This window comes from Otolemur garnettii, unplaced genomic scaffold (assembly GCF_000181295.1).
Source record: "Otolemur garnettii isolate 467f Iridium unplaced genomic scaffold, OtoGar3 scaffold00195, whole genome shotgun sequence".
In the NCBI taxonomy this organism is placed as follows: Eukaryota; Metazoa; Chordata; class Mammalia; order Primates; family Galagidae; genus Otolemur; species Otolemur garnettii.
Window position 1 is genome coordinate 1252777 of NW_003852590.1, and position 20500 is coordinate 1273276.

General features: G+C 33.5%; 1 protein-coding gene across 3 annotated transcripts in view; it reads left to right on the forward strand.

The window, feature by feature from the left end:
- Positions 1 to 20500, forward strand: part of GULP1 (GULP, engulfment adaptor PTB domain containing 1) — a 107969-nt gene that overhangs the window by 69458 nt on the left and 18011 nt on the right. For all 3 annotated transcript variants that reach the window (XM_012812204.1, XM_003801028.3, XM_003801029.3), the window contains 2 exons: positions 10466 to 10582; positions 11261 to 11353. In XM_012812204.1, coding sequence (XP_012667658.1) covers positions 10466 to 10582; positions 11261 to 11353 — 210 coding nt within the window. The remainder of the gene's footprint in view (positions 1 to 10465; positions 10583 to 11260; positions 11354 to 20500) is intronic.

The window sequence follows — 20500 nt, forward strand, 5'->3', positions numbered from 1 at the left end:
ATTTGACAAAATAAATCAGTTGTATCAATTTCTTAAGAAACCAGAACTGCCACAAATCAGTCAGTACTAAGTAGATAATTTCAATAACCCTATAACTATACAGAAATTAAATGTATAACTTAAGATTTATTAAAAAGAATCTCCAAAGTTACATGATTCCATTGGAGAAGTCTCTATAATGCTCAAAGAGGAATTAAAATAATCTGTAAACCTATTTCAGAAAATAGGAGAGGCAGAAACACTTCCTAATTCATTTTGTGAAAGTAATATTTCCCTGATACCAAAACTAGATGAAGACAATGCAAAGAAGAAGAAAAGAAAAAAAGAGTAGAGGGGAGGGAAGGGGAGTGGAGGAGAGGGGAGGGGAAGGGAGGGGAGAGAAAAAGAAAAAGAAAACTAAACTCTCTAACAAAATATTAGTAAATATAAGGGAGCAATTTTAAAAAAAGATTAATGCATTAAGCCAAGTGTAGTTTGTCCCATGGATGCAAGTCTGATTCAACTTTCAAAAAATTAACAATGTAATCAAACATATTGATAAGCTAAAGAAGTCACATTATTCTATTAATGATTTAATTTTTTAAATCAGCATCTATTGATGATTACAAACTCTTAGACAATAGGAATAAAAGGAAACTTCTTCAACTTAATAAACTGCATCTAAAAATATGAATATTTTAATTAATGATTAAAAAGATGAATGCTTTCCTCCTAAGATTTGGAACAAGACAAAACTTTGCACCCGCATCACTCATTAAAGACAGTTGTAGAAGCTCTAGTCCTTGCAATAAGGCAAGAAAAGAAGATAAAAAGGCATGCATATTGTAAAGGAGGAGATAAAGCTGTTCTTATTTTCAGATTTCATGATTGTCTATGTAGGAAGTTCAGAGTCTACATAACATTTGTGGATCTGATAAATGAATTTAGCAGAGTGGCAGAATATCTGGTTGATACACATGTCAGTTGTATTTCTGTGTGATAGCAATGTACACATGGATAAAACCTTTACAATTTCCCTAAAAAAATGAGACACATAGGTGTAAGTCTAACCTAATACATAAAACTTGACCAATATTTGTATGCTTAAAGCTATAGGTTACTGATAAATGAAGTGATAAAAGATATAAATGAATGGAGAGCCATATTAATATTCATGGATTAGAAAACTCAACATACGAGAGCTGTCTGGAAAGCATCTAGCCTTGCATATCTCTATTTTTCATTGTACCTGGCTGAATTCTTTTCCAGACATGTATGTTGTGTGTGTATATATATGTCAGTAATCTCCAGATTAATGTATACATCTAACATAAATCCTGTCAAAATTGTAGCACAAAATTGTAAAAAGAGATAAGATTATTCTAAAATTTATATGGAAAGGTAATGGAAGTAAAATTGCTAAAACAACTTTGAAAAAGAACAGTGAAGTGGAAGAAATCAGTTCACCCTAGTTCAAGACTTCTTGTGTAGCTTTAGGAAGTAAGGCTAGTTTTTGTGGAGGGATAGACAAATAGGTCAGTGGTTAAGAGTAGAGAACACAGAAAGCAACCCACAGAATATGCCTACCTGATGTTTACAAAGGCACAAGCGCAGTGAAATATGGGAAAGATAGCCTTTTTGACAAATGGTGCTGGTGCGATCGGGCATGCATTAGGCAAATAAAATACACCTTGACATAAATCCCACAGCTTGTCTAGAAATTAACTGAAAATGCATCATGAACTTAGATGTAAATATAAAATATTTGGGGGGAAATGATATTCAAAAGCTTCCAGGTACAGGGCTAGGTAAGCAAAGAGTTATTAGACTTGACACCCAAAGCAGGATCCAGAAATAGGAAAAAAATACGATAAATTGAAGTTGAATAAAAATCCCTATTAAGGGGATGAGCGACTAGCTAAGACTGGGAAGAATATATGCAAAGCACTTACATTAGGCAAAGGACTAGTGTTAACAACGTTCAACACTCAACAGAATAAAAGCAATTTGTACAATTTAAAAACAGCCAAAAGACTAAAAGGAGCATCTCATGGATATACAGATGGCAAATAAACACATGAAAAGATGTTCAGAGTTATTATTCATTAGGGAAATGTAATTTAAACTCAAAATAAAATATTGTTACACGACTATCAGAAAGGGTGTGATAAAAACACCAAATGCTAGATTGAATGTGGAAAACTGGATCATTCTAGTTTGTAGAGATATACGATGGTGCATTCAGTCAGGCAAAACGGTTTGGTGGTTTTATGAGAAACTAAACATGGAGCTATATGATGAACAACTTGTATGTTTATCCCAGGGAAATGAAAATTTAAAATATTCACACAAAATCCTATCCATGAATGTTTATAGCAGCTTGTTCATCATAGCCCCAACTACAAACAACCCAGAAAATAAGTGAATGGGTAAACAAACCTTGGTGCTTTCCAACAATAGTGTACTAGCAATAAAAAGAATGAGTTACTAATACCGGCAACTACTTGGTTGACTCTCTAGAGACTGGGAGTGAAAAAGACAGTCTCAAAAGCTGTGTACTCTGTGATTCCTTTTCTATAACATTCTTAAAAGGACAAATTTATAGAAACAGAGAATAAATTAGTGTTTGCCAGGGTTTAAGGAAAGGGTGAGGCTGAGCTGGAAGAGGATGTGCTGTGTATTTATAAAACAGCCACATGGGGGATTCATGTGGTAAAAGCTAGTTTTCATCTTTCTACTTCACGAAATACTAAAATTTATATGTCAAATGGCTTGAGTTAAGAAACACTGGAATTGTCTTATTCCAACATGAAGGAGTGACCAACCTTAAACAAGTAAAATAATGTTAGTTAAGTTGTCTCAGATTCTTTTGTAAGGGATGTTTTACAATTGATAAATTTGAATTTTTTTGCCATACATTCAAATTTTGTGCAATTATTAGCAGTATTTGGACCACTATCCTATATTAACTCATGAAATGCTAGGTAAGTAGTAAAGCACAGTTCTTTAATTGATTTCCTTTTCAATATTTGAAATTATTTTAATAAAAAAGCATAGATTCTTAAAATGTAATCAACTGACTAGCCTACCTCATCGAATGCTCTAGTATTGGGCATGGAACATTATTGGTTCTTAAAGATGCAATTTTGTCTTGGAAATGAGAACAATCAATGTAAACAAAAAATGTGTACTTTCATATGAATTTGAAATAAAAAAAAGAAAAACTAAAAAATGTAGAAATTATATAAAGACTAAGGATTCCCATTTAATGTATCTATATATAAATGTCATGTTAAATATTGTGGGACTTAAGGTCTCAGAATTAAATGTAAAAATTAAAAATCTTGAAAATACAAAGATGACAATATAAATTAAAAAAAAATTGGTGGCATGGGAAAGGGAGGCTGAAAAAAATGTGAAAGTATTAATGTTCTCATTTTTATGACTTAAGATTGGCACATAAAATTATAAAACAGTGAGTCTAACATCATAATATCTTTTATAATCTATTTTCTCAACATTTGAGATCCCTTTCAGAAAATATTTCTTGTAGTTAAAAACAACAGCAATAACATTTATTTGAAATTCAACACATGTTCAGCTATAATTTACTATCTCTTATGATAAATAAAAAAATTAATAATCAATGTTTTTGTTCAAAATACTGCACAGATCATAACCATGGTAGCAACATTTAATCTATCAATCTTTATATAGATATATAAAGATATATATAGTATAGTAACATCCAATTAAAGTTAGCAATGTTTCCTTTGAATAAAAAATTCAATTTATGAGATATAAAGAATGTTCTAAGACATTTAAGAAGTTATTGTAGTTGTTTAGAAAACTATATTTTTAACTTATTTCTATTTGGGGGGCAGGGGGGGGACAGAATCTCACTTTGTTGCCCTCAGTTGAGTGCTTTGGCATCACAGCTCACAGCAACCTCAAATTCTTGGGCCCAGATGATTCTCTTGCCTCAGCCTCCCAAGTAGCTGGGACTGCAGGCGCCCACCACAATGCCTGGCTATTTTTAGAGGTGGGGTCTCATTCTGGCTCAGGCTGGTCTTGAACCTGTGAGCTCAGGCAATCCACCTGCCTAGGCCTCCCAGACTGCTGGGATAACAGACATGAGCCACTATGCTTGGCCCAACTCTGTGTTTTTTAAATTATGAATTATTGAGATCTCTATGTGCCTATCAAGCTTGTTTTATTTGTTTGTTTTTAATTTAGCTGATATCACACTTTGCTTTATGGCCCATTGAAATTAAATGATATTTAGAGAACTCCAAATTTATTTATTAGTATTTGTAATACTTTCCTACTATCTTAAGTTTCATATAACCAAAAGTTTTACTCTAAATATCAACTGAAGCCATTGGAATATGTCACTTCTGTCATAGATTTGTAGATCTAGCTTTAGTTGAATTTAGGTTTTATGTTATTTAGTGTTTATTGACATTTTATACATACATTTGCTGATCTATATTACTGTGCTTCTTATGTAGAGAACCAGTGTGTCATAGGATAAAGACATTGACTTTAGCATTAGCAAAGTAGAAAATATAATTCCTTTTCTGTCATTTATAATCTATTTCAATGGGCAAATGACTTCATGTTTCTTAATATTTCACTCTTCATCTATAAATGGAAAATAACATCCATTCCACAAAATTGTTGTGAGTATAAAATCAGTTGAGACTACACATGTAAAGACTCATATAGCTATGGACATGATGCATTACATTTTAATATTATTATTAAAGTTACCATCATTAATATTTAATAATATTGGTGAAATAATATAAATTATATAATTGAATTAGATATTTAATGACGAATTTTAGAATACATGTGCTGTTCTGATCAAACTTTGGTAGTGTTATACTCTGAATGCATGTGTAAATATATGTATAGAGGTAAATACATGCAAACCCCATAACATATGTCTAGAAGGATACACACAGTATAGTTGTTACCTCTCTGAAGAGTGGAGGGGGCCAAGATTAAGGATAAGAGTTAAAGGAAACTTTAAAAGTTTAGATTTAAACTTAAATCTATAATGCTCAGACTTTAATGTTGCTTTACAAATATATTCAGAGAATTAAAGAAAAAGGAGATACTACTAAATAAACAGACAAAATTTTTAGCATAGAAATAACAAATGGAAAGAGGAGTTAATCCAAAAAAACATTGCCTAGACCAATGTCATGAGTTTTTCCCTCTGTATTTTCCTCTAGTAGTGGTATAGCTTCTGGGTTTTGTTTGAATCTTTAATCAATTTTGAGTTGATTATTTTTATATAGAATGAGATGAGTCCAATTTAATTCTTCTGCGTATGGATATTCAATATTTCCAACACCATTTATTGAAAAGGTTATTTCATTCACTTTATGTATTCTTGGCACCTTTGTTGAAAATCAGTTAACCATGCATGTATGAGTTCATTTCTGAGTTCTCTATTCAGTTTTTTTGTTCTATTAGTCAGTGTACCTTTTTGGATTTGTTGTTGTTTGTTTTGTTTTATTTTGTTTTGTTAGTACCATGCTATTTTAGTTACTGTAGCTTTGTAGTATAGTTTGAAATCAGGTACTATGATGCCCCCAGCTTTGTTCTTTTTGCTTACTATTGCTTTAGCTATTTTAGGGATTTTTTTTTTGTAGCATTCAATGAATTCTAGGATTTTTTTTCATTTTTTATGAAAAATTATGTTGGAATTTTGATGGGTATTGCATTGAACCTCTTAGATAAGAGGAATATGTTTTTGTTTCCATTTGTTTACTGCTATTGCACAGCCTGGTGAAGATGGTTAATAATACTGAATTGCACTTTCCAAAAGTTCTGAGACTGAATTTGACTTATTCTTCCCACAAAAAATGTTAAGTATTTGAGGTCTTGGATATGTTAACCAGCTTGATTTAATTGTTCTACATTGTACTCATAAATCACAATATCACTTTGTACCCCATAAATTTTTACAATTATAAATTGTCACTTTACAATATAAGAAAACAACCACATGAACAAACTGAACTGAAAATACTGTGTATCCAGGCCAGATGTAGGGGCTTATAATTCCAGCACTCTGAGAGACCCAGGTAGAAGGATCACTTGAGTTTAGAAGTTCTATACCAGCCTGAGCAACAGTGAGTCCTTGACTCTACTGAAAATAGAAAAATTAGCCTGACATGGTGGTGAGTACCTATAGTCTCCTGCTACTCAGGAGGCAGAAGCAAGAGGATCACTTGAACCCAGGAGTTAGAGGTTGTTGTGAGTGAGGCTGAAGCCAGGGCACTCTAGTATAAGGCAACAGATAACACTAGACAAAATTTTACCCAACTGATGATAAAATTCACAGCATACTGGAAGTAGAAGAGATAGTTCTTATTCTGATAAATAGTTTAAAAGCCTTGTAGGTAACTTCTTAACTAATGTTGACTATTGAATGTTTTCCTCCTAGACTGGAACAAGGTGAGGATATTCATTTTCATTGCCTCTTTATCATAGTATTAGATATCTTAGTTTAGGCACAAAGATGAAAGGGAGAGATAAAATCGTCTTTTTCACAGATAATATAGCAATTCTTTTAACATAAAAAAATCCTAAAAAATCTACAAACAACTACCAAAATTATGACACAAATTTAGCAAGGACAAATGTCAATTTATAAAATGAATTGTGTTTTTGTCTACTATCAAAAAAAGAGAAATAAAATCTATTTCATACAGCATCAGCCAACATGATAAAAAATGTGTAAGGCATCTACACTTGAATTTGTGAAGAATTATTGAAAGTAAAGAAGACTTAAATAGTGGGAGAAAGATATCATATCATGAATCAGAATGCATCTGATTGTACAATTAAGATCAATCTAATTAAGTGAACAGTTCTATGAAATTGATCCATAAACTCAATACAGTTCTGATCATAATCACAATGGGATTTTTAGTAGAAATTGAAGTGACTTCTACCATGTTAATATGAAATGGCCACAAAAAAATTAATCTTATACAACCAAAGTTGGGGGAGACATACTATCTAATTTCAAAACTTATTTTAAAGAAAGTATTATCAAGGCAAGGCGGTATTAATGTAATGATTGACACATAATGCATGAACCATATTGTACAGTTCAGAAATATCCTTACATACATGTTCAATTTATTTTCTAGAAATATGATAAGGCAATTCAATGGAGAAATAAAAGTCTTTTTGAATAATGAGCTATTAAATAAATGAAATAAAAAGAATTAACCTACATATATGCTATATAAAATAATTTGCAATAGATTGTAGACACAAATGTAGAAACTTCTATAGTTTTATACATAAACTTCATTACAAAACACAGAATATCTTCGTGAACATTGGATGGACAATGATTTCCTACAAATGACCTAAAAAACACTAAACATGACCAAAAACAGGATATAATGGACTTTGTCAAAAGTAAAATTTTTTTGTTACTCAATAAGCATTGTCAATGGCATGAAATGGCAAGCCACTTATGAGACTATACTCTGAATACATGTATCTGAAATGGATTTGTATCTAGAATATATATAGAACTACTTAAAATCAATAATAAAAAGACAAAATATTGAATAAGATGTGCAGGAGAATTGATCAGGGAGTTACTACATTAAAGAATATATGAAAAAATGCTGGGCAGCAACTGTGGCTCAAAGGAGTAGGGAGCTGGCCCCATATGCTGGAGGTGGTGGGTTCAAATCCAGACCCAGCCAAAAAAAAAATGCTTCTGACCACATGAAACTGGGATAATATAATTATTCAACAGAGAAATGCTAAATTAAAATGCTTTGATGTAATGTCACTTATCCACTAAAATGGCTAAACCTAAAAGACTATCATGTCTGATGTTGAGAATGTGGCACAAGCAAAATTCTTTTTTTTTTTTTTTTTTTTTAAGCAAAACTCTTGATGATGGGAATGTAAATAGGATAATTGCTTTGGAAAACAGTCTGGCAGTTTCTTATAATGTTAAATGCAAACATAGCAGTTGCATTCTAGGTATTTATAAAAACACATGTCCACCACAATATTTTCATGAATGTTTGTAGAAGTTTGCTTACAATACGTAACTGAAACAATATGAATGTCCATTGTGTAGGAAAAGAGATAAATCAATTGGGTTACTGATACATACAACATGTGTGAAACTTAAAAACATTTAAGTTAGCAAAAGAATCCACATACAAAAGAATATATGTCATATGGTTTGGGGGGTTTTTACCCCACAGATGTCAAAGACAGGCAAAAGTGATCTATGTGATAAAAATTAGAGCAATGGTTACCCACAATAAATATGATTTGACTGAAAGTAGGCAAAGGGGATTTTCTGAGAGGGTAATGGCTTCTGAATTGGAACACCAGGTCTCCACAACGAGCCTTTAGCCAAATTATACAGCCTTGTGAAAATGCAGTTTCCTTATATGATTATGGGGACAAAAATAATCCTCACCTCAGAGTCATTATAAAAATCAAGTGAGTTTATGTATCCACAGTATTTACCAGACACCTAAATGCTCTGTAAAGATGCCTTAGTATAAAAAGAGAATTTAGTTTTTTAAAAGTTATTAATATAAATAAATAACTATATAGGGGAACACCCTTAATGATGAATCAACAGTGTTTAAAGGATTCTCTAGTATAGAAGTTGAGTATTTGAAGATAACATGATGGCTTCTTGAAAAGGCACATTAACCCATGGTTTAAAAGATAAAGATAAACTGCATGTGTCCTAAAAGTCCCTTTTGAAGTTGTCAGAGAGGGTAAATGGGAGATTATAGCTAAATGTTCCTTTATGTACAAAATATTCATTATAAAACCTTACAAAGAGGTAGCCAAGACCTAGAGAATATTTTGTAAATATTTCATAAAATTTTGTTGTGAATATTTTGTAAATAAAGATACATTCAGCTACAATTTCCATTTTCCCTGTGCAAAGCAACTTTAGGGAGACTTTTGGAACACCCTATATAATTAAAAATTTATATTTTTACCACAAAATAAGTGCAGACATCTTCCTCCAAGTTCTAAAATTAGAAACAGAAAAAAAATTAGTCATCCTACAACCTATCAACATCAGTTTTTCAATTTCTTTATATTACATGTCATACCAGTACACGACCAAATTTTCTTCCATACATACTTTTTTCATTAGTTTGAATCACTGAGCATGCATAAATTTGCATCTAGCATTTTCATTTATTTAGTAGCTCTTACTGTGGCACGTTGTACTTTATTTTCTTATCTTTTTTCATGTTTTTGTGAGACATACATAATTTTATGTACAGACTTTGCATTTTTGTTAGACTTTGAGTCTTTGAGTACTTTGTATGACTAGAGCCACCCTTCAACAAAATAATGAACTGCAAAAAAGATAATATCAATTAAATAATCTAAGCTTTATTAATAAGGCATATTTTCGTTTTAGGTTGATCTTAGTGCTTCACAAACTATGAGGATTTGTAGCAGCTTAGTTAAAACATGATATTTCAATATTTATTAATACTAGTTTTTTGTTACCTGGGAGACTTATGAAATATGACATTTATACTATATTATGTCAATTAAAGCTTTTACCAAATTTATTTATGATGTTAGTTAAGTAAATAACTATTTAGTGCTTAGTTTGTATAAGACAGCATTCAAGCAGTAGGACGTGAATGGAGAAAAGATGAGCTGGTCGATGTTGGATATTTGTAGCCATTTCTCATCAATAAATCTGTTATTAATTATTTAGGAGGCTAAATTTGGACTACAGGTCTATTTTCTTCATCAGCATACAGCTTTACAAAAATACGAACTCTGTACCATCACTTAAAATTGAGAGCTGTTGTATAAAATTTCATATTTCTGACTTCATCTCACACATTAAGATGTGAAAATTCTGGATTGGAATTTCTCATTTCCACTGGGCAACAATTAACTGGAACTGAGTAACAGTTGCTCCATTCAGAGGGCATACCTCAAGTTTTCCACAGACACCACCCAGTCAGCCTCATTCAGGGTACCTGCCCAGGGTTTAACAAATCCTTTCACTAGGAAAGAAAATAAGGAGCAAAACAACAAGAGAAACTATACTTGGCCCTGTGCTGTTATTTAATAGGCACTAAATATAAAGAAGAAAGGAAAACAACTAGGAAAAAAATACTGCAATAAAAAAAGATGAGACATTGGACAGAAAGAACTCTGACTTCTAACTTTCCAACTTCAACAGCTATTCCTTAATGCTTCTCCCCCCATTTTTCAATATTGTACCGGGGAAGGCATTAAATTACTGTTAACATAAATTACTTTGTTCATTTACTATATCTCTAACCCCTACACCCACCATTGCCCCTCTGAAATGCCTGTGTGAATGTCCTAAAGTATCTCATGTGAATGTTTTTTCTTGATTCAAAGAATAGTGTTGACATATTATTAAAATGCAAACCTTCTTTGTTTTATTTTCTTAAAGGCAGAAGAGATAACTTTAACAATTGGCCAAGCATTTGACCTGGCATACAGGAAATTTCTAGAATCTGGAGGAAAAGATGTTGAAACAAGAAAACAGATCGCAGGGTTACAGAAAAGAGTGAGTAAACTGAGCTTGTTTCACATTGGTGTGATGTCAGTACAGGGAAACTTGCATATCAGCAGACAGATTTAGAAGGCCTGCCATTAAATTTCCCCTACACTGATTGGAACGGCTTTCACTGTGGTCCTATAATTTTTCATTCCTGATCCCCTGCACAGTTTTTAACTATTTTATATTGAATTCCCACAAGAACTTAGTGTTCTCATGTGACTTTGCTTCACTTCCTGATGCTTCTCATGGGGATCAGAGCAGCAGAAGCAGCAGATGCTGGGTAAGTGGTTTCCCATGCAGATCAGATTCCTTTGTAATTAAATTACACCCTTACTCCACTTCAGAATCATCATGAGCAAGTTTCACTGTCTTGCGGTTATACTCCAAGATTATGGGTATAGATTGCACAGTGCAACAAGAAAACACCCAGATGAGACATTAGGAACATCAAATTTGCACACACATAAAAATACCTTTTAAAATTTAATGGGTTTTTTTTCCAATGACCTAGAATCCTCCAATAATCTGCAAGTTTTATCAAATAATTTTATCCCCCATGTACAACGGAGGGCATTAAAATTTTAAATAATACAAAATCCCAGTTCATCAATACAGCCAATATCATAGTCCGTTTTTCCCAGGGAAAAATATCTGAAAGGCATTCAATAATCATTTGCTTTTTAGATTCAAGATTTAGAAACAGAAAATACGGAACTGAAAAATAAAGTACACGATTTGGAAAACAAGTTAAGAATAACTCAAGTATCAACATCTCCAGTAAGTATTTTGAATTATGTGTATGTTTTCCTCAGGAATGAGATTTTGTGGTAATAAGATATCTCTGCATCACTGGTTCTGCAATATTTCAAATAATAACTTTGTGATCAGTAATTTAAAACTTAATATGGGGCAGAAATGAAGACTGCTAAACAAGGTTGACTTAGAATTGAAATTACCCAGGTAGTTCAAGCCAGAGGTGTTTACTGCGCTGCTCTTTCCCTTGTGTTTTCTAACATAATTCAACTTTCAATTTGGCGTTAGTTTTAATATACCTTTTCTCTTTGTGGCATATTCTTCTTTCATTCCTATTGATAACTGTTTACTGAGGTTAGATTTCATGACTCATTCCAGACTGCCCCTGGAGTCCTGAACTTCATTATAGGAATTGGACTGGTAAGAAAACTGAATCTGATTTCATTACATTGCATAGCAAGTCCCCACTGGGGGTGAGACAATTGAATTTCTAAACGTAAAAGGAGTGGTAATCTCCGCAGACAACGCTCACATCTTTGTAGTTAAATTATTTATGTTTGACTTGTCACAGTTTTAAAATCCCTTTCCCAGTACCAGGCATGATGTCATGATTACATGATTTTGGTGGAGGGAATTTTTTGGAGGGAGATGAAATTTAAAACATTATTTTTTTCTAGGCAAAACATAATTAGGAGAAGAGTTTTTTTCTGTTTGAATCTATACTGCTGATATTCTCTATTAAAATATTATTCTGCAGTGAAAAGACATTTAATATCTAACTTACGGCACAATAATATGCACTGAAAAAACTTGTTTGCAGGATTTAATTTGAAAGTCAGTTTGGTTCAAACTTGTATCTAGGCTAAGCTCAAAACTTTCATATATGTGTCTGTGTGTGTGTGTCGGGGGTGTATGTGTTTGTGTGTGTGTTCATGTGTGTAGACTAGAATAGTTCACCAGCTCATTGTTATGAAGAATAATGCTTCTATAAACAGTTGCACTGTTTAGGGTTTCAAACTTGGAAAGCTCTGAAAATGGGTCAAAAAACCTTTCTTTCCTCTAGAATCACACATTTCCATTTTCCATACTGAAATGGCTTGGTGTATAGACAAGTGGGGCTGATTCAGCCAAGATGAGCGAGGTTGAGACTGAGATGCTGATGCACCTATCTGATGCACAACCAGGCACTGGAGCATCCTCTTCAGATCCTGCCTTTATTATGATATTCTTTCTCATATGTTTTTCTTCAGTGTTTGCTACTTACCAGGATTATGATTCTTTTCTTCTCTCCCTTACTACAGGGGACAGAACATCAGCTCAAACTCCTTCTACCTTTGGTCTCAAAATGGAACCTTTTGGGTCTTGTTAAAAGTCTTATTATAACCTATGCTTTGAAACAAACTAGTGGTATAAAGATTTAAAAAAGAGGAAATTATGTTTTCAAGTTTTAATAAAGTAGCTGTTTCCGAAATTCATGACATATGAAGAGTAGCTTTACTTTAGTCTTTGTGTTGTCAATGGAATAAAATAAGATCCATCCCTTTTTTGAATGCACCCCCATGGGATGTTCATTGTGTATTCTCTTTCTCTCAGGAAGAACAAATAAGGATACCATCTTGAGGACCAAGGTAGATTTGAGAGCAGTGAAGAGATGTGGATATGTTGATAAAACTGCACCCTTCTTTTTTATCTCCCCAGAGCAGACACTGCTGTGGATTAGCTCTGGTGTAACTGAAAAGGCAGGTCAGGGTTGGGCTCGTGAGTGTGCACTGGTGATCTCACATGGTTACCAAGTCAGCTTCAGAAAGGGCAAGGGGCAGGAGGAATAAGAAGACGGGCCTTGGTTCACTTTCTTTGATCATCTGGCAGATACACTTTTACTAACATCAAGTTCTCACATAAATTAAATACAGATGGTGGGAACATCCATTTGTTCAGCAGTTCTCACTGTAGAGTCAGTTGTATGTAAACAATTAAGTTATTAAAATAGCCAGTTATTAAAATAGATTAACTCCCCTAAAGGTAGTTCATTTAATAGTTATTTTAGGCATTATGTTCGTGTCAGTCTGAATTTATCTGAATGAAATGCTTCAAAGATTACAATTAAGAGGATACATTTAAAAAGAAACCTCATTCTTGGCCAGGCATGGTGAATCATGCCTATAATCTTAGCAATTTGGGATGCCCAGGTGGGAGGATCACTTGAGGTCAGGAGTTTAAGACCAGCCTCAATAAGAGGGAGGATCTGCTTTTACCAAAAATGAAAACTAAGCCAGGTATGGTAGTGGGTGCCTGTAGTCCCACCTCGTTGGGAGACTGAGACCAGGAGGATGGCTTGAGGCCAGGAGTTTGAGGTTGCTGTGAGCCCTGATGATACCACTGCAGCCTAGCCAGGTTAACAGGGCAAGACTCTGTCTCAATAAATAAATAAATATATATATATATATAATAAATAAATAAAAAGAATCAATGCACATGTATAGAAAACTTAGTCATTGATTGATATGCAAATAACAGATTATAACTTGTAATCTACGTACATTCTTTTGTCACAGTAGTACCTTTATTCGCACTATTTATTTTAACTTAAAAAATTGCCACATGATTTTTCAGCTCATAAAATCTTACCAGATTACATTATGTTAAATCAAGCAAGCCAGGCAGAGAAAGACATCTACTGTATGTTCTCACTTACATATGGGAGCTTAAAAAAAAATCAAACTCCTAGAAACAGAGGGTAGAATAATCATTAAGGGCCAGAAGACAGCTGAGGAAGATGATGGTGGAGTAAGGTGAGTTGTTGGTCAAAGGATACAAAATTTCAATTAATTAAACAAGATAAGTAAGTTCAACAGATCTATTATACCAGCGGTTCTCAACCTATAGATTATGACCACTTTGGGAGTCGAATGACCCTTTCCCAGGGGTTGCCTATGACCATCCTGCATATCAGATATTTACATTACAATTCACAACAGTAGCAAACTTACAGTTATGAAGTAGCAATAAGAATAATTTTATGGTTGGGGGTCACCACAACATGAGGAACTGTATTAAAGGGTCATAGCACTGGGAAGGTTGGGAAGCACTGTATTCTACAATATGGTGAATATAGTCAACAACACTATAATAGTATATACTTAAAATTGCTAAGAGAATACATTTTAATTGTTCTCACCAAAACCAATATGTAAAAAAAATAGAAATTATTTGATTCTTAATGTGAACTCAAGAACACGGTTAAATTGTTAAAATTTAAGTATAAAATCAAATACTAAAATTTAAAATGTAAATTGATGACATACCAATTTTAAAACACCGATTCAAATGGTTTTAAAAAATTGTTACAGTCATTTGCTAATATATTTTTTATTAGCAAACATGTTTGCCTTTCATTTTCAATTTTAGTTGTGTAGCTGTGAAATAAACTTACATAACACTCAGTACAGCTATATTTATTTCACATCTGGTAAAAAGAGCTCCTAAATGTCTAAGTTAAAGTAAGTTATTAATAAAAAATTAGTTGCCTATGATTCTTTAATGATATGAAATGTTGCCATGCATATAAACGGCCATTTTTGAAGATTTGTTAATGACTCAAACCATGGGATTTGAAAAATTGACAATGCAAATTGTAAATAATTGAAATATAAAAGATAACTATCTCCTATTGAACAGTTTGCCATGTGTCTGCAGCAAGGCAAATTTCTATTAAGCTAGAAATGTTTTACATCTGTTCTTTCTTCTGAAATTTGAACATTGGCTTTATAGGGTACAGAGCCGGAGCACAGAGTACCTCAGAGAGCCCCCCATGGCTAGCAAAGTAAATGCCTATTGAGTTTATGACTTTGAAAATGAGACTCTGTAGCTTTTATTTGTTTGTTTTGAGCTTAGAATATTGAAGGTTGGAATGCTCTGAAATTCCAAAAGTTCTCAGCAATTTGTTTTAAAAGATTAGTGGGAGCAATCCATACATGAAGGAGTCGCTGAAGTGAATTATGAATCCCCTCATGCACATAGGAATTACAATTAATTTGGCATCAGACTCTCAATGAACTTTTAGTACATTATGGTGAGAGAGTTCCTGAAAGAGCTAACAATTGATGTCCATCAAAATTTACTTAAGTCAGAGCCGGGCCGGTGGCTCAAGCCTGTAATCCTAGCACTCTGGGAGGCCAAGGTAGGTGGGTTGCCTGAGCTCACAGGTTGGATACCAGCCTGAACCAGAGCAAGACCTTATCTCTAAAAATAGCTGGGTGTTGTGGCAGTCACTTGTAGTCCCAGCTACTTGGGAGGCTGAGGTAAGAGAATTGCTTACGCCCAAGAGTTTGGGGTTGCTGTCTACTGTGATGCTACAGTACTCTACAGAGGGTGACAAAGCGAAACTCTGTCTCAGAAAACAAACAAACAAAAATTTCCCTAAGTCCTATAGAGGTAATGACCCTTTTGCCATATTAAAAACTCTTAATTCAAGAGTAGTTCCCCATACTTGATTGAATGCTATAATTTGGTACATAATAATAAAATTAAAAATAATAATTTTCTGAACTATAAGGTTTTTCTGGTCAAAAACGATGTAATCCATATTAAGTAATTGCTGGTCAGCATAAAATACCAAACTTATCTCTAATCTTAGCTTTTTAAAAAATAGCCACTTTCAAAAGAGAAAGAGAAAAAAAGCAGGAATGGAATTTTGGAGATTTTGTGGCATTAAAATTGATGTAGAAAATGAAAATATATATTACTGGTGTAGATGATACTCTTATTAGTGTGTAATAAAATAGCAGATAAAGTTAGATATGGGAAGCAACATAAAAGTAAGTAGAAACATTCTTGATAAAATTCAATTAGATAACTAAAAAATTAGAAACCACTGTCCCTCATAAGAGATCTGGAGTTAAAATTGAATTTCTATAAAAATAAAGCAATAATTCAAATGGTCAAGATTTTCTAATAATAATTAATCTCAATTATAAATATTAATCCTTTTATATTAAGTCAAATTAAAAATATGAGGCCCAGGGCAACAGAATGATCCAGGAGATGCCTTTGTCTTTAAGGAACCATGTGTATGTGAGAACGGATGTGCATTTGTCCACTCTCCTCAGAGACGTCCTAAGGGAAGGTTCTTGTTTCTTAGATGGTTTGTAAGTCATTTCTGTAATTTATTCATCACCCAAACTGGTCATATCGATAGATTTTGAAATCGCAAACTAGGTAATTTTAGGTTCACACTTGTAATAAAAATACTTGAGGGTACTAAAAAGTCCTCTCAAAGTTTTGTGGCATACAATTTATTAGTCCTATTAATTCTTCACTTCCATTGTGAAACAGCCTTTTAGTGACATACTATATGGATTGCAATGCTTTGCTTTGCTTTGTTTTGATTTGATCTCATTTGACAAATGTGTGAATTTAATACGGTAGAGATCTGCTATGGAAGCCTGAAAAATGTTTATTGAACATCTACTATGGCCATATGATTGAGTTTTAACAGTTCATGGATTTCAAATGTTAAATCGCTTTACATCACATGAGAAAAAGGGAGATGGGTAATAAATAGATACAGAAATGAATAAATTTACAAATCAGATCTAAGCTGTGAATGAAATAAAGCAGAATAAAAGAGACTAAACTGGGAGTCTTATTTAGAGAAAGTGAGGAGGGAAGTAGTTCCTGAAGAGTTAGCATTTGAATTAGACTTGAAGAATAAAACATTTAGCCAGTAACGAAAAAGGCTGAAGACAGTTACCAACCAGAACTTGCGGCTGGAGCATAGTGACAGAACCATAGTGACTGAAAGCCAAAAATGTGAGTGATGACACTGGAGGAGTCAGTTCGAGATGCAAGAAGGTCCTGAGGCAATAGCAAAGATTCTCCATGCCATGTTTTAGCATCTTATTGAGAAGTTACTCTAATGTTCTAAACAGGGGATTTGTGAATCATTTGGCTGTTGTGTGCACCAGGGCCCAGAAGGGGGCCAAGGTGATATCCCAGAAACAGAAGAGGAAGCTATTACAGCGGTCTTGGAGAGGAGAGGGCACATTTTGTCAGTTGAGATGATGAGTGTAGCTTAACACTTGATACCTTTTAAAAGGAGTCCTGCAAGATTTATTGATAGGTTGGTTGGGCAGAAAAGTGGGCGGTCAGGAATACCCCTTGACTTTTTATCACAACCATCTGGGAGGTTGTGTCAGTTTTGGAAATAGACAGGACTTGAGAGAGGAGGGTGGTGATTGATCAGTATTTCACATCTGCCATGTTACTTCCACCAACTAGGCAGGCGGTTGGGGATGTTTATTGGATGGTTGGATATGCAAATCTGGAATTAAAAAAAAGTTTGTCATTTTCCTATCATTATTTGGACTATTGCTTATTGTTTTAGTTAATATGCTCAGTGTAAATTTGGCTATTATGAGATTATGTAATTTAGTTCTAGATTTAAAAAAAATGAGACCATTTGCTCAGTATTAAAATTATGACATTTCTAACTATTAAAATGTATATGCTTAATCTTTGTTCCAAACTTATCCACATAAAAATAATTCCTCACATAATGATGAATGAAGACCTCTACTATTTTTAATTTTTCTCAGGTATAAATTGATGTAAATGTATAACATTTCACGCATAAAAAGGGTTATTTAGCTTTTTGTTTGTCTTTTTTACTTAAACACAATACTTACTTGTTTCCTAAATACCACTCATTTGACTCAGTCATGAGTTCCTTTTCTGAAAAATAAGACAGCCTTTGCTATAGAGTACCTGTATTACATGCCTCTGTATCACGCTGAGACTGTGGAACTGTTTTCACTGATTTTAGAAATTAGGCTCTTGTTTTATATAGTCATTTATATACACTGAGAAATTTCCGTTACTTGACTGTGCTGTTTGCTTTTTTCCTGTGTTCCCGTGGTTTGGCAATAGATTAGAGGTTGCGTTTTCCACCATTTGGTACTAATTATCTAGGAACAATCTGATTTCCATTTATTTCGTTCACATGGCAGTGCTGCTTGTATTTATATTAGAAAAAGATTTTATTCTGCTCTCATAGCCTCATGAATGCCTCCAGAAGATTGTTCCATTATAAGATGTGGGCATAACAAGTTAAATCAAATTGTTCCTCTTGTTTCTTGTGTTTGGTTTTTTGGGTGCTTACATTTTACTTTTCTGATTGTAGAAGCTTTTAACCAAATCAGACTATTGGCAGGAATGCAAATGAATAAAATTGTAGTCCTCGGGAATATCAGACTTTCTACTGCTGAGTACCATGAATGTCTTCCTTTCAATTAAACCCAGTGTCAGATAAAATTCTACCTTCATATAATAACTGTGGAGCCACTGATTAGACTTAATAGGTCAATTATAACCTAAAATGCGCATTTCATTGTGAATAAACAAACGAGCCTTTTTCCCTCTGGTGTTTTCTCAGCTACCAATGAAGTCAGGATGGGCAAGACAGACTGAAACTCTCAATTATACAATCAAATGTGAATTTTTAAACAAAGGCAAAAATTTTAAACATGAACATTGGTTCAAGATCATTTGGAACCCACAAAAAATGATTACCAGTCCACAACTTCACTTTCATAATTGTTAGTTGCATTAAAAGAGAATTCTACAAGGGTAAACACTAATGGGAAGATACAATATGTCTCCATCCCAGTTCCAGCTGGGAATACCTGGTCAAGCCCATTAGCCTCCTCTTGTTTCAGTTTTCCTTTTTGTGATACACTAACAATCAGAGCCCTTTAACTTTCAGGATTCTTGTTGGAACTATAAGATAATAGGTCTCACCACTAAGGGAACAATATAAACCAACTATGGATCGAGGAATCTGAAAAAAATATATTTTGCATGCTTTAAGTTCTAGGTGAGAGAAGTCATTACCTTTAAATCTTATATAAAAGTGATGTTGAAAATCTTCCTTAACAATGAACTTTAAAGTATAAAGCAGCATAGTAACTGAGAAAAGATTATAGGCATCCTCAAACTATGGCCTGTGTGCCACATGCAGCCTGCCAAGGACATTTATCCGGCCTGCAGGGTGTTTTTGCTGCTGCTGCCTGTCCTGCTTAGCAACCGACTCGTCCCAGGGCCCAGGGTCCAGCCCTCCAATGGTCAGAGGGACAGTGAACTGGCCCCCTGTTTAAAAAGTTTGAGGATCCCTGTGGTAGAACATTTTACATTACCATTATCCTGCGCTGTCTTTATTTTTTTCTTTATTAAATCATGACTATGTACATGAATGCGTTTGTGGGGTGCGATGTGCTGATTCGATATACATTGTGGAATGCTTACATCCAACTGATCAACATGACCATCTCCTTGCTTACTTATTTGTTGTGATAAGACATTTAACCTCTATTCTTAATAGTTTTGAAATGTGTCATTGCATTGTGCAAGCTAGGGGAGGTCCCCCCAACTACCCTCCCATGGGAGACCACCCTGTCTTTAGTGTTATTTTTATATGCCAGGCTTTAAATAGAAAAATTTAATTTAAAATATAGATTTAAAGAATTTAATTCTAAATTGAATTTTGAACCTCTATGCATTTAATAATGAGGATCAATCATATTTTAATTTTTAAAGTTGTTTTATTTTTTAAAAGAGTCTTTGGAGTTTCATATTGCCAATACAATTAACAGCACAAAATAAAATATCAGTATCATTCTAATAATTCTATACGTATTATAACTGTTTAATCTTTTGTGCAGTGTTTTGTTATTGTTTAAATGTATTCAGTATCTATTGATGGGAGTCAAATACTTCTATGGCATTTTTATCATGTTATATTTATGTAAAATGTAAAGTTGAAATAGTCACCATTACGGAGATGAACCAAACTAGTACTTATGCAAAGAAATTGCTACAAAAATACAGCAACAACAAATCTTAAATATGAATATTTGTTATTAATATATCCTAGTAACTTAATAACTTCTGCCTAAACATAAATAATTGTTGCACACAGAATTCCCCTTAGCATAATAACTCAAATACTATATTTGTTCCTAAAGATCAAGATACTTAGAATTACGAACACAAAGGAGTTGGTTGAACAGTGATGCCAGGCATTTGTGTAGGACAGTCCAATGAATTTGACTCTGGCTCGGCGCTCGTAGCACAGTGTTGCACTGGCCACATACACCAGAGCTGGTAGGTTCAAAC